The sequence below is a fragment of the Lepidochelys kempii genome, chromosome 27, assembly GCF_965140285.1.
Source record: "Lepidochelys kempii isolate rLepKem1 chromosome 27, rLepKem1.hap1, whole genome shotgun sequence".
Taxonomy (NCBI): Eukaryota; Metazoa; Chordata; order Testudines; family Cheloniidae; genus Lepidochelys; species Lepidochelys kempii.
Window position 1 is genome coordinate 16,874,666 of NC_136406.1, and position 12,778 is coordinate 16,887,443.

General features: G+C 52.5%; 1 protein-coding gene across 11 annotated transcripts in view; it reads right to left on the bottom strand.

Moving 5' to 3' along the window:
* Positions 1 to 12,778, bottom strand: part of LOC140904058 (zinc finger protein 385C) — a 195,057-nt gene that overhangs the window by 53,759 nt on the left and 128,520 nt on the right. Inside the window, exons 1-2 of one of the 11 annotated variants that reach the window (XM_073326273.2) lie at positions 6,551 to 6,607; positions 997 to 1,626 (exon numbers count right to left, since the gene is read on the bottom strand). The exons of 7 other annotated variants lie outside the window; for them this stretch is intronic. In XM_073326273.2, coding sequence (XP_073182374.1) covers positions 997 to 1,515 — 519 coding nt within the window. In that variant the 5' untranslated portion in view covers positions 1,516 to 1,626; positions 6,551 to 6,607. Of the gene's footprint in view, positions 1 to 996; positions 1,627 to 4,164; positions 6,198 to 6,267; positions 6,368 to 6,550; positions 6,608 to 12,778 lie in introns of those variants that run through there. 3 more of the 11 variants (XM_073326272.2, XM_073326274.2, XM_073326275.2) reach the window with 3 other exon arrangements.

The following is a 12,778-nucleotide window of genomic DNA, read 5'->3' on the forward strand; positions in this document are numbered from 1 at the left end:
GCAAAACTCCCTGTTTATTGACAAAGGCCAGTCTTTGATGGACTCTATCACTTTCTACGAACTCCTAGGAATGCCCTCGTTGCCTAATTAGCTGTCGACACCAACAAGATGTTGCATCAATTTTTAATACTGAGAAACTTGTCTTGAGCCTCCACACCAAAGGAACACCAAGGAAGGATCGCCAGTTGCAAGTGGTTTTATGTGAAGGTTTAGTGTAGACCAAGAGGCCACATGGCTTAATGGACTGAGCCAACAGGTGACCCCAAGCAACTCATAGGTTCTTGTCCCGACTCTGCCACTATTCCCCAAGGGGGAATTCACCCGTTTGCAAGAGGCCAGCGAACAAGACCTGTGCACCAAATAAGCCGAGGCCTTTTGCAGGCCCTGAACAGCTGAGTGGCCTTGTGCAGTTGCATTAACTTGCCAGTGCCTCAGATTCCCCACTTGTAGAATGGGGCCACACTACTACTTACCCACTTCCCAGTGAGTTTGGTGAGGACTGATTAGGTAACGCCGGCAGAGCACTAGGAGAACATAGAGCACAGTAAGAGTGCCAGGCATCATGATTAACGGTCCATAAAATTATACCAGAACCTACATGGTGGACACCTTCAAGTAGTTTTTTAAGACAGGAGGCTCCCTGTTAAAAGGTGGCTCTTAGGCCCTGGTTCAGCAAAGCACTTAGGGACACGTCCAGTGGGACTGGAGCATGTGCTTATGGCTCTGATTCCGGAATGCTTTAAAAACTTTAAGTACATGCTCCTGTCCCACTGATTAGGTAAAGGACAGGCAAAGAGCTTTTGTGTACAGGGATGCTTTTCCCAAACTGGGTCCCAGGTGCTTTGCTGGAGATGGGTGTCAGGCCTTTGCTGAACTGGGGGCATTAAGGTGTCTTTACTGGTGGGCATGTCGCCAGCAGGGGGGCAGCCCAAAGCCATTGCGATCAAGCACAAGGACAGAAAACACAACCGAACAGTGCCCGGCTCAGACACACACCTGCATCTCTTTGACGCTGCTGGGGTGGTAACAGTCATTGTGCTCCGAGGTCAGCAACGCCTGGCAGAGATTGAACTTCTGGAACTCAAGCAGGGAGGAGCACTTCTCGTCTGGGATCTCCTCCTTAGCCATCCAGTACACGGTGGTGAGGACAGCGATCTTGGCGGGGTTCACGTCCACCTTGATGACGGAGCGCAGCTCTTGGTGGTTATGGACGCGAGCTTCAAAAGCCAGCTGCTCTCTGTTAACCGCCAGCGCCTGGCGGTGAGCTCCAGAGGTGACGTGCCGCAGCAAGGCATGGCGCTGGAAGTTATCCGTGCCCACGGTAAAGGCATTCTCCGCTTTGCCATGTTTATTCTTCACCAGTGCCTGGCGACACTCTATGCAAAACATGAGTTTCCTTTCATAGTCAAACTCCAGCCACGTAAATTCCTCCTTCCAGTGCTCATTGAAATAGCGCTTGCACTTTTTGTTGGAATTGGAAGTTTCCCCGGCTGGCTTTTTCCCTGGAGGCACCATACTGCTGTGGTTGGGAAATCAAACACTATGGATGAACTGAATTTTCCCTTGGAGGAGCAGCCTCTACATTTAATTTAGTAAGGAAGGTCTAGTACCACTTTCCTGGTTCGACTGGAGATGAAAGAGACAAGGGGAGAGGGATTAGGGCGCTGGCAAACCTTTGTCTTCGCTCATTACTTATTCTTGTCTTTAACGCCGGGTTACGGCGGCACTAAACGACCGCAGAGAGCGCCCAACTGAGTGTCAGCCGCCATTGGACAGGCCGACCACTCAGAGAGATTCCTTTACGCTTCTGTCCTCCCTGGCCAACAGACCCTCCCCTTCACCATCCAGAGGTGGCGAGGCGAGGAGTCATACCCTGGCCCAGAGCATGCTTTGCGAGGGCAAGGTGCAGGCTACCAGGGCTTCATCTCTGCTAGCCTCCTCCACCCCATCTGTTCCCTTGGCTGCCATCACCAGCAGCTCAGGGTAATAATGGCAAGAGCGTGAGCACATGGAAAGGTTCCAGCAAATTGTCTACACCCCTCTGAGCCAGGTTAGGTAACCCAGGGGTTAAAACTCCATGGGCTGGCCCATGTGGGTGCCCCCAGTGTTGCTATTAACCGTGGAGCCTCACCCAGCAGTAGGAAGTTCATGTAATGCCCCCCTCCCACCAGGTCATGAGATAATGCAGCCCAATGGCTGGTTCTCATTGCCATGAAAACGGGCCCTTGAACAAAGCATGTCTGGAAGCCCAAACAATCCAGCTGCTCCTCCCTTTATCCCCTTTGCATCAGCCCCCCCTCGGCATTCTCCCGTCCCTACTGGGCACACCCTGCCCCAGCGCCTTTGGAGGCTTCCCACCACATGCACGGCAGTGACGAGCGTTACAGCTGTTCACAGTTCTGGGCGATGGGCCTAGGTTATGACATGCGAGCAAGTCAAAGGCAACTCCGAAGCCCTAGCAAATGCATTTAGTTCCCACCTCTGTGGATGGCCCAGACGCGGCTCGCTTCTGCAGTGCTGGGATTTTACAGACAGCTCAAGAAAGGGATAAGGAAGTACAAGTGTGACAAGGAAAGTCTTCTATGCAATGGTCTACAGTCCTCATTTCCCACTGACACCCTTGCAAAGGACGCCTTGTGGCTAGCGGGTGAATCTGCTCCTAGGATTTCCCAAAAGGCAGGTTATCCCACCCATTAACACCCCTCACTGGGTGCTGACTTTACTTCATTACAATGAGAAAGGAAGCAGCATGGGGCACTACAGGGGAAAAGGGCATGGGGGGAACGAAGGAGAGAAGGGAACTGACGTTACTATAATTAACATTTTCATCAAACCGGCAAGCCCTGCCTCCAAACCTGAGCCCACAGGAGAGGAAAGCAGGGGAGAGTCTCCAGCAGCAGAGAGAGGGCGTGCCCCAAAGCTCCACTTCCTACTGGATGGAACATAGCATCTGTGCCACAATCATGCACGCTGGCCTCTGCTATGGACTGTGCGGCCCCCCCATCCCCTTCCAAGCCCCACTCGATGCTGTGCGGGTTTCGGTTTCTCCTTGGCTCCAGTGAGAATGCTGCTCCAGGAGACACTAGGCCGGGCACTGCAGCCTCCCCTTGGTTTATGGGTTCTTCGCACTCCCGCCCACCGGACCTCTGAAATCCTAAGCCAACACCGAACTAGCAAGTCTTTTCCCATGTCAGTATATTTCTTCAACCATTTCCTGTCTGAAACACAAAGGGCTGTGACTTGCCCACAGACTCGCCCTCGAATTGCCACGGTTCCTAGGGGCTTCTGGCACAGAAGCATTTCCCGATGGCAGCCAATTGTGCCAAGGCTCCGAGTACTCTAAATTTCCCCCCGTAATCACCCTGTTCATCAAATCTGTTCTTTGTAACACTCCACTGGTCTCTGCTCTCCGAGCACATGTAACCAGTTCAGCCCAGCCGAGGGGGGGGAAGTACACTGGAAGACAGCCACAGCTGAGCATGCCAGAGAGGCGCAGGGCATCCCCCAGCAAAGGTGAGTTGTCACCCAGCCGCACGGACACTCGGAACGGACTTAGCTACAGCAGAACCTGCGCGGACAGGGAAGGGGTGAACAGAGGTGTGGGCAAGTGGGATGAGCACCGGACCGGGAGTCAGGAGTTCCTGGGTTCCAATGTTGGCAATGTCACTTCCTCCCCATTGTGACCTCACCTCACTTAGCAAACCTGCCTCAGTTTCCCCTATCTGTAGCATGGTGAGAATGGTACTTCCCTGCCTCCCTTTGGGGTATGGGAGGATGTCTGTGAAGAGCCATGCACCTGCTAAGCACCGTTAGTCCACCTATGCTATGGGTGAGACCCAGGTCTCAACACGTGGCCATTCCAGCCGGCCAAAAACATTCAACCCAAAGGAAACTTTCACGCTGTTCTACTCCGGCAGGCCAAGGGACCTGATCTGTCATGTTCTGCCCCATCTTTACCCATGCTGGCCTCAAGGCCACCTGGAAGCCTGTGTGGATGTTCTGGGCAGGAGGCAGAGCAGAATTTGGACTCTGCTACTTAACAGCCCCTCATGCTGGGGAGAAAGCTCCTAACCCTTGGTACTCTTCCCTGTTCAAAACCCTCCCACACAAGCACATGCCTCCTGCAATTGCCCACCCACCAACTGTACCAGGAACAATATTTACCTGTCTTGCACCTAGATGCATTTGGCACGTGGAACTGTCCCCTCTCAGGGCCTGATCCGAAGCCCACGAAAGCCAGGAGCCTTTCCACGGACTTCACTGAGCTTTGGAGCAGGTGCTAAAGCAGGAGCAAAGGATCTGCCAGACTGGAGCATACGAGAGTCCATCTAGTCCAAGAGCCTGTCTCTGACAGCAGTCAGCATCAGATGCTTCCGAGGAAGGAAAGAGAAACCCGATACTGGGCCCACCTGCCCAGAGGGGAGGTTTCCTCCCCACTGCAGGGTATTCGTGCCTTGAAGCATGAAGGTTGATTTCCTTTTAAATCTAATGTAGCCATTCTGTTTTCTTCCAAGACTGAGGGTTCCTTGGGGCAGCTCCTGTCCCCTCCTCTGCCTGGTGCAGCTGCGAGCACCCAGGAAAAAGGTTCCAAAAGCGAGAGGCTCTTTTGCAAAGCTTGCAGCCTTCCTGCCCAGCTTAAGCCCAAGAGCCTCACCCTCAGCTCCCCTGGGAAGGAGAGAGAAATGTCCCCTCCTGGGAGGCCATGATGGCCCTGCCTGTCTAAGGGTCAAAGCCAAAAGCTTCTTGCTAAATGTCTCCTCGGCCACTGCCAGTCAGACAGCGCCTGGGGAAGCTCCACCAGGTCTCCTGTCTCCAGCTGCCTGGCGGCCTCACCAAGACTCTCCTTGAGAAGCAGCCGCTCCCAACCATCCCCCAGGTGCTGTGCCAGGTAACTCCTCTTCCCTGAGTGGGACACAGCTTTTGCACGGGATGCAGGGGAGGAAAGACCCAGCAGAGTGGGGGCCGGTAGCCCAGCAAGAGAAGGTCTTGGGTCCTAGGACACAGCCCCGCTCACAGTCCCCACAACAGCCCACGCTCCCCCTAACCGCCGCTTACCCAACAGGGAACGTCACTGCTCACCGTACTAACACTCGGGCAGTCATGGTAAGTCTCTCCACCCCAAAGACCCTGATCCTCTTCAGAGCACGTGAGATGGCTCAGGGTCCCTCAAACTCGCTTAGCTCCCAGAGCACTGGGTCCCATCCATTCCCCCCGCTAGTCTGCCCCAGCGTCCACCCCCACCTGCGCCTTCCCTGGGATGGTAGCATGGGCCATGACTAGCTCTCTGAACTCACAGGGGGTGCGAATGCATCGACCCGCTTCCATAGCCTCCCTGGGAGCACTCAGCAGAGCTTCCGTGGGGGAACAAGTGACATAAGAAGAATGGGGGCAGCTGAGCCCCCAACACTAGAACCTCCAGCCCCAGGTATCTCCCTACACAGAGGGACCTGAGCTGCTACAGTCCTGAGGATCTCGAGAATTCTGTGCTACCGTAATACACACAATAATCACGGATCACAATAAAACCTTCCATTTTCTCTGCTCTCTCCCAAACTCCAAAACAAACAAACTGACTTCACAGCCTCTCACCCTCTACAAAGAGCATCAAGCAGGTTGTTTTGTTTTTTTTTTTAAAAAGGACTAGCCTAAAAAAGAGTCAAAAATATGTTCAGGACTGCCCATCCCAAAGGCAAGGATCAGCCGAAGAATTTGCCTCTCCAATGCACAGAGCTGGGGGACGGTGGGGGGGGACCTGGGCTAAAACATGGGTAAAAATGCATCCAACCATTTCCTTGCTAAAGTGAAAGCGCTCGGAGAAAGCGAGGGGTGGGCAAGGTGCAGTGAAAAGCAGCAGCTCGTCCTGCATTTCCTGGATCCGGAGCAGCTGGTGTGGGCGAACTCCAGGTCTGCTCACTCCCCTTACAGCTGTGAACTAGGCAGATAATCAAAAGCCATGTTTCCTTCTCAGATGAGGCTGGTGTGTGTGTCTGGGGGGGAAAGTGACCAAATTCTTTCCCATCCCCTCTGGGGCATCCCCCCCATTTCGCCTGGCTGGAGAGAGGTTTGGGCAGATGTATTTTGAAGACAATAAGCCCCTCTCCTGACATCCACGCCTCAAAGACCCCAGCCAAAGGCCAGATTACAAACACACCGCTGACATACCCACCTGGCTCCTGATCTCTGACCAGGTTTGGATAACTGCTTAGAGAAGAGCAACATCCTCCCCCACAGCCACCCCCCTGCATAGCCAGCCCCCCAGATACGTACCATTGAAAAGCTGCCATAGGATTTGGGATGGGGGGGGGGCGGGCTTGCAAACCTCCCGGATTTTTTTTTTTAAATAGAGAAAATAACAATCAAACCAGCCCCCCACCACTTGTAAACCAAAAATTACGCCCCCCACCGCCCCAAGCCAGCGACTTCCCAAGGCATCAGGGGCAGAACCCTGCAGGCTGCTGCCAAGCCCAGCCCCCCCTGCCCCAAGGAAGCGGTGCCCCGGGAGAGGCAGGGATGTGTGGAGACAAAGCCCTGCAGCCCTGCACACACTCACTGGGACATGGGAGCAGCCATCTTGCTCTGTGGACTCTCTGCCTGCTCAGATGCTCTCAGCTGCCAGCAGCTGCAGTGGCCACTAGCGGTGGCCAGGGCTGGATGGGGAAAGGGGGGGCTGGTGGGAGGGGGGATTTACTGGAGGGGCCTGTCTCTCCCCAGGTGATTTATTTCCCCCCCAAGCCACAGGCCTGACCTCCTTCCAAAAAAAAACCCCTTTCAGGCTGAGGCATCGCCCACACTGTGAGCTGCTATTTGGATTAATGATGTGCAACGTGAGAGCACCCAGACAGCCCAGCTGAGAGTATGCCAGCTGCTGCACATGGTAAGAGGCAGCGCCAGGCCTGAGGAGTTTACAAGACAGACAAAGGGAGGGTCCCCAGAGACGCCATGGGCCCCTTGGAGAGGCGGTCAGCTCCTGTATAAAGCAGTCATAAACGAAGCGGCTCCCCCGGGGTGTCTAGCTGGGCAATGAGCTCTTTGGAGAAACCCAGCTCCGAGCTTGGCGACCATGGTCCCACAGGGAGCCTGCGGCAGAGGTAGGAATCGAACCCTGGGCTCCTCTGCTTTACAGAACTACCCATCCCTGCATCGTCTATACGCCTTCAAAAACAGACTCCTGCCCCCTTCCCCAGCCGAAAACAAATCTCACCTAAAGGAAACGGCTTTTAACCTCAACGCAGGCAGGTCTCATTTCCCCCTCTCCCTCCCCCTCCCCGATTTTTGTATGAGGCTGGAGCTACAGTGCTGGATGCGTCAGAAAAACCTCAGCAGAAGAAAGCAATCCAAAGGTTTCCATTAACTGTTCATTTGTAAATTCCAAAGGATGGACGTTTATTTTAAAAAACAAACACCCAACAAAACAAAACAAGACCAGACCATACATCCTCCTGCAGCGTTTGCAATCCAAACATGGCATCGCTGTTGGCAACCTGAACCCAAAAGGGAAACATGGGACATGGAAAGTGGAAAGTGGAACAAGGAATGGCCAGCCTGGAGCAGACCCAAAATCCCTTAGGTCCAGTATCCTGGCTCTCACTGAGGCCAGCCCCAGCTGATGCCAGATAACAGAAATGGATCAGCTGATGATTGAAACTAGCCTATTTCCCCCCCAACTATTATAGATACTGACTCACAAGTCAAAATGAAACAGACTAGTCTGGTTTTGTGGTACAAACAATGGTGGGTCAAAAGGAAGTTTTAATGTGGTAAGGGTCTGTCTGTCGGTGAGCAAAAAACTACCATGCACAATTTTGAAAACGACACTGCCCCTTGAGACCTGAAGAAGTGCTCTGTGCAAGCGTGGAAGCTTGTCTCTCTCACCAACAGAAGTTGGTGCAGAGAAGATATTACCTCTCCCAGCTTGACTCCCCCTTTAAACAATTAAGTCAGTCCTATGGCTCTATAATACCATAAGATCACACTGTATCATGGGCAGGTCTGCCACATCTCTCTTGCTGGAGACGCTCTCGATAGAGCAATAGCTCAAGAGTATCCCCTCTTGGGATGAAAAATTCTGCAACGTAATTTCAGGAGACATCAAAAATCTTCCATCACATTAGAGGCAACACAAAACAGGGGCTTATCATGGAAACCGTTAGGCAACCTTAACTACTGCCAACCTTAACTATTGATGCTGCCAGCACTGCCTATAATTTGTAAACTTCACTCATTTATGTTTCTCCCAGCTTCACGGCTCTGAAGGAGAGAGGTTTAGGCTTGGCCCACAGACAGTTTTTGTCCCACTACAGCTAAGTGGGGTAGGGGAGGTGGTTTGTTACCAAAATCGTTATAACAGGCACGATGCTGGTGCGGATGCAGTTACACCAGCCTAAACGTGCCTTTTACCAGGAGATATTATTCTCCTTCCCATTTAGGTTTAGCTATACTGGTGTAAAGCTCCTACCGAGGCTGTAAGCTCTTTGGGGCAAGGAATAGGGTTTCTTGGGCGGGGCAGAGGGTGTATAGCTCTGCACAGGGGGTCCTGGTCCATTGGGGCTGCTAGGTGCTGCTGTGATACACGTGGTAAGTAAATAATAATCATAATATACCGATACGACTGCGTCTGCACTAAGGAGAGCTAGACCAGCGTGCCGACACCCGGACAGGTAAAACATGATGACTGTGGGTAGTGGCGGTGGTGTGCAGGGCACTGGACAGTCGTGGTGAGCGGTGCGTGGGGGGGCAGTCTCGGAGCGGGAGGGCACTGGGCATAGGGGAATGGCGGGGTGCGGTGTGGCACAGGCCTGCCCCCGAGGGCAAAGGACCCGGAACGTTCTCTTCTCCTGCCTGGATGGTTGGAGGGGGACCCGCTCCCGTGTGAGGACGCCTGACCGCTCTGGAACGTTAACAGCTGGAGGGATTTACACCCCCCCACACACACACCCCCAGGGCTTACCCTTCAGGAGAGGAGCCTGCATGTACCTGCTTTTACCTCCCCGCTGCCCGGCCCCATCTTGTCCAGCCCCTGTGGGGTGCAGAGACGTGGCTCTCGCCTCCTGCTTCACCTGTTCCTGGTGTGGAGCCAGAATTAGATGAAGGGAGGTGGGGCAGGGACTTGGGTGGAATGTGCTGGATTAGGAGCTGTATTGTATCTGGCGGAAGCTAGCCCTTGGAACGGGGAGGGGAAGGCTGCCAGCCTGGAGAGCGAATTCCTCTCTCTGAGGGTTTTTTAAAGATCTGAGACAGGCTGGCAAGAGACGCCTTGTCCCAGAATGTTCTCGCCCGGATACCTTAGCTCCCGCCTCGCACTACCGGGCCCTGAGATGAAACCAAAGACGGGGGCTTGGAAGATGCGCTCAGGCAAGTGAGAGAGAGGACTTGGTCTTTTGAATCACTTTCGCTGCACCAAGCGCTCTCCTCCTCCAGTCTCACAGGAGCCCACATTAGAACTTGAAAGATCATTTGGCTCCAGGGCTAATGAACAGAAATGTCCAGAGGACCCTACCGGGAAATAGAGGCGTCCGGAAGCGCAAAAGGCTAACCCAGTTTCCAACAGACAGCAGGAAAGATTCATCTCCGCTCTCCCTGTCCTTGCACTGAACCTCCTTCCACTAGGACCCACTGCCAGGGATGGAGCAGCCTGGTCTAGCCAGGAAGTGGGAACTGCTTACATTTTCCCTGGGATCTGGAAAATGATATTAGCCACATTCAGTCCTGCAGGCTACTGTGCATTCCACTGGAGGGTGGGAGGGAAGTGGTGGCTAATAGGGTACCAGATCTTAGGGGAGACCCTACTGAAAACATGCAGAATTGGTGGGCAAACAGCACATAGCAATTGCTATAGGGTCCATCTAGGCCCAGCGCTACTTCAGAGGAAGGTGCAAGAAACCCTGCCGTTACAGGGTAACTCGCTCTCAGGGGAAATTTCTTCCTGGCCATCAATAGAGAGATATGGGCTCGTGCCCCGACGCAGGAGAACTTCTATCCCCTCCAAAACCCTGGGACAACTCCGGACCTTTTTGTTTACCCAGCAGCCCCCAGTCAACATCCCAACCCCTCAGCAAGACTCACGCACTCCAGAATGACCCCAGCAGCAACACCCCAAACCATTAACATCCGGTCGACTCACCAAGGGGTGTATGCGCTTAAACTGAATTTCGATGCGATCTTCTTGCTGCAACCTCTCCGTGTTCCTTCCCATGCCCCTTCTTGTCACGTTACATCTCCTACCTCACTGTGAGCTGTTTGGGGCAGGGACCTTCGTCTCTCCATTCTGTAACATGCCTGCCACATTTCTGGGCACTCTACATGTCATAAATCATTCTAACAACAGATGGGCCGCAGGTCTCCTTGGGACAGCAGCAGGATTCTTAGCAGCCTTCTCAGAAGTGCACCTGTAATTTAAACTTGTCTCCATTCGGAGACCACAACTGCTAAAAGGGAAGCCCTGAGATTAGCTAGCGAATTGGCCGTGGGAGATTTGTGTTTCTAGCTAGGCCTCCGGCTGCTCCCCCTTGTTATCACCGATTGGGTTTCAGCACCGTCACATGCTCTACAGAGCAGGAACATGAGTTGCTCAGAGAGGTTCCCAATTAGCCCTCACCAGGAAGGCAAGGGCATTTGGGGCACAGGAGCCAAGTTAAGATTCAGCACAATAAACATGGTTTACTACGGCATTTCCTTCCATGTCTGATCAGGAACCAAGGGCACTGCTCCTCCGGGGCCTGAGTCAGAAGGTCCTGAACACTTCCAAGAGGTGCTGAGCAACCTGATTTCCAAGGGCTCAGCCCCCATCTCTGGGGCCAGACTTTCAGCAGGCATGTTGGGTGCTGGGCTCTTTTGAAAATCTGGCCACTTACCTTGGTAGTTAAAGGGGCACTGGATGCTTTGGAAGAGCTAAAGAAATGCCCTGGCTCCTGTTCCCCTAGTATCCAAGAACTACATAACCTGGGATGTATTTATCCATCCAGCACTCCGCTAATGTAGGGAAGTACCATCCCCATTTTACAGCTGAGGAATTGAGGCAGAGAGAGACTAAGTGACTGCCCCAAGGTCACACAGGGAGTCTGTGGCATCCCCAGTCCAGTGCCTTATCCACAGGACATCCCCCCCTGCTGCTGGTTGGAAAGGAGAAAGGGGAAATAAAGAGGCGTGCGGGGACAAGTAGGAGCCATCTTTTCATAGGACGGACCTGCCACGTACAGATCGCTTCAAGCTGACAGGGTTTCTAAACAGCTCTTGGCCAAAGCATCCTTTTACCCTAATTGGAGGGTGTTTGGATGTTGGATAGTTTGCAGAGTAAACTGCTCCTCCCCAAGCTCTGGTGATAGACAGTTTTAATAACAAATCCTGTGTTTTTCCATATCGGAAATGTTCCCTGTCCCTAGGAATTCCCAGCCTTTCACAATTCAGAGGAGGGACGCAGACATGCACATGGCACTGCCATCCTCTCAGCCTGCAGAACCCCCTCTTGGCAGCGAATGCTTCCTCCCGTCAGCCTCCTCCTGCTCCCTTCGTGCGATACGGTTTAGAGGAGCTGGTTCTTTGGTAAATCGCTCCCATCACCGAGAAATACCTGCTGGCCTACCTGCTCTGTAGCTCCAGGCAGGACTCGAGCCCAGAAGCCCTCTCAGCTGTCCACACAGGCTCAAGGTTACAGATAGCACAGAGGGATTCTTCCCAGTTCACAGTGAGAATGACCTGAATCTCGCGGAACAGCGTTCTCAGAAACGGCACAGAGACAATGACCGGCGTTTACACTACCCATCCTGGGACACGGTTATACCCTAGAAGGGATCTTATGGCGGAGATAGGAAGATGCCATCTCTAGCACATAGATTTACTGTGAAACAAATGCAAGGAGTGAAATTCTGGCCCTGCTGAAGTCAATGAGAGTTTGGCCATTGATTCCAAATGGGGCCAGATTGTCACCCAGGGTTGCTAGATCTCACAAGTTTCACAATATCTGGTGTCTCTCTAAAAGCCCCAGCTCCTGGAGTCATGATATCTTGTGACAAATTTCCTGCCCTACAAAAAATTTTGAGGTTTCAACATTTTTTCCTATCCTGAATTGGGACAAAAAGTCCAAATCTCAAAATTTTTCACAAAATCTGAATTTTTTTTCTCCATCTTACGCCAATCACAATATTTTATTTCAATAAATCTGAACTGTTTTGTTTGGATTTCAACCTTTTTATTTTTAAAAAATTCGAACAGAACATGGCAAATGTCTGTACAGAAAGTCTTTGTGGCATGAAACGTTTTGATTTTTACAAAGTGTCAAAATGGGACGTTTTCAAACCCCCCGCCCCGATTTAAAAAACAAACAAACAAACAAACAAACAAACAAACAACAGGTGTCAGAAAACTCCCAACCAGTTCTACTTTCTAGCCCTTGTCGTTGCAGAGGGAAAAACACCCTCCCGCAAACGTGATCTGAGTGTGACCGAAAGGTTCAAAATCCAGATGGCAAAAGGAAGAACCCCAAACAAAGTATTATTTTTTTACAAAGTCTCCTGGCTTTTGAAGACTCGGAGGCGGCGATGCCAGAAAGGTGCCTCTTTCTGAAGCCGTTAATGGAAGTCATGTTTCCCTTTATTTCCTGAATGAGTTAAACCCTCTCTCTTTTTCTTTGCTGTCACCCTTCTTTCCTTTCTGGGTCGGAGGCGCCCTGCGATCGACATAACCCGACGTGACACGCATGGAGTAGAGAGCCCCTCCTCAGCGGACATTACACGCTCCAGTCCCCAGCTGGAACGCATCCTCTGCACCCCGCCGCAGCCCAATC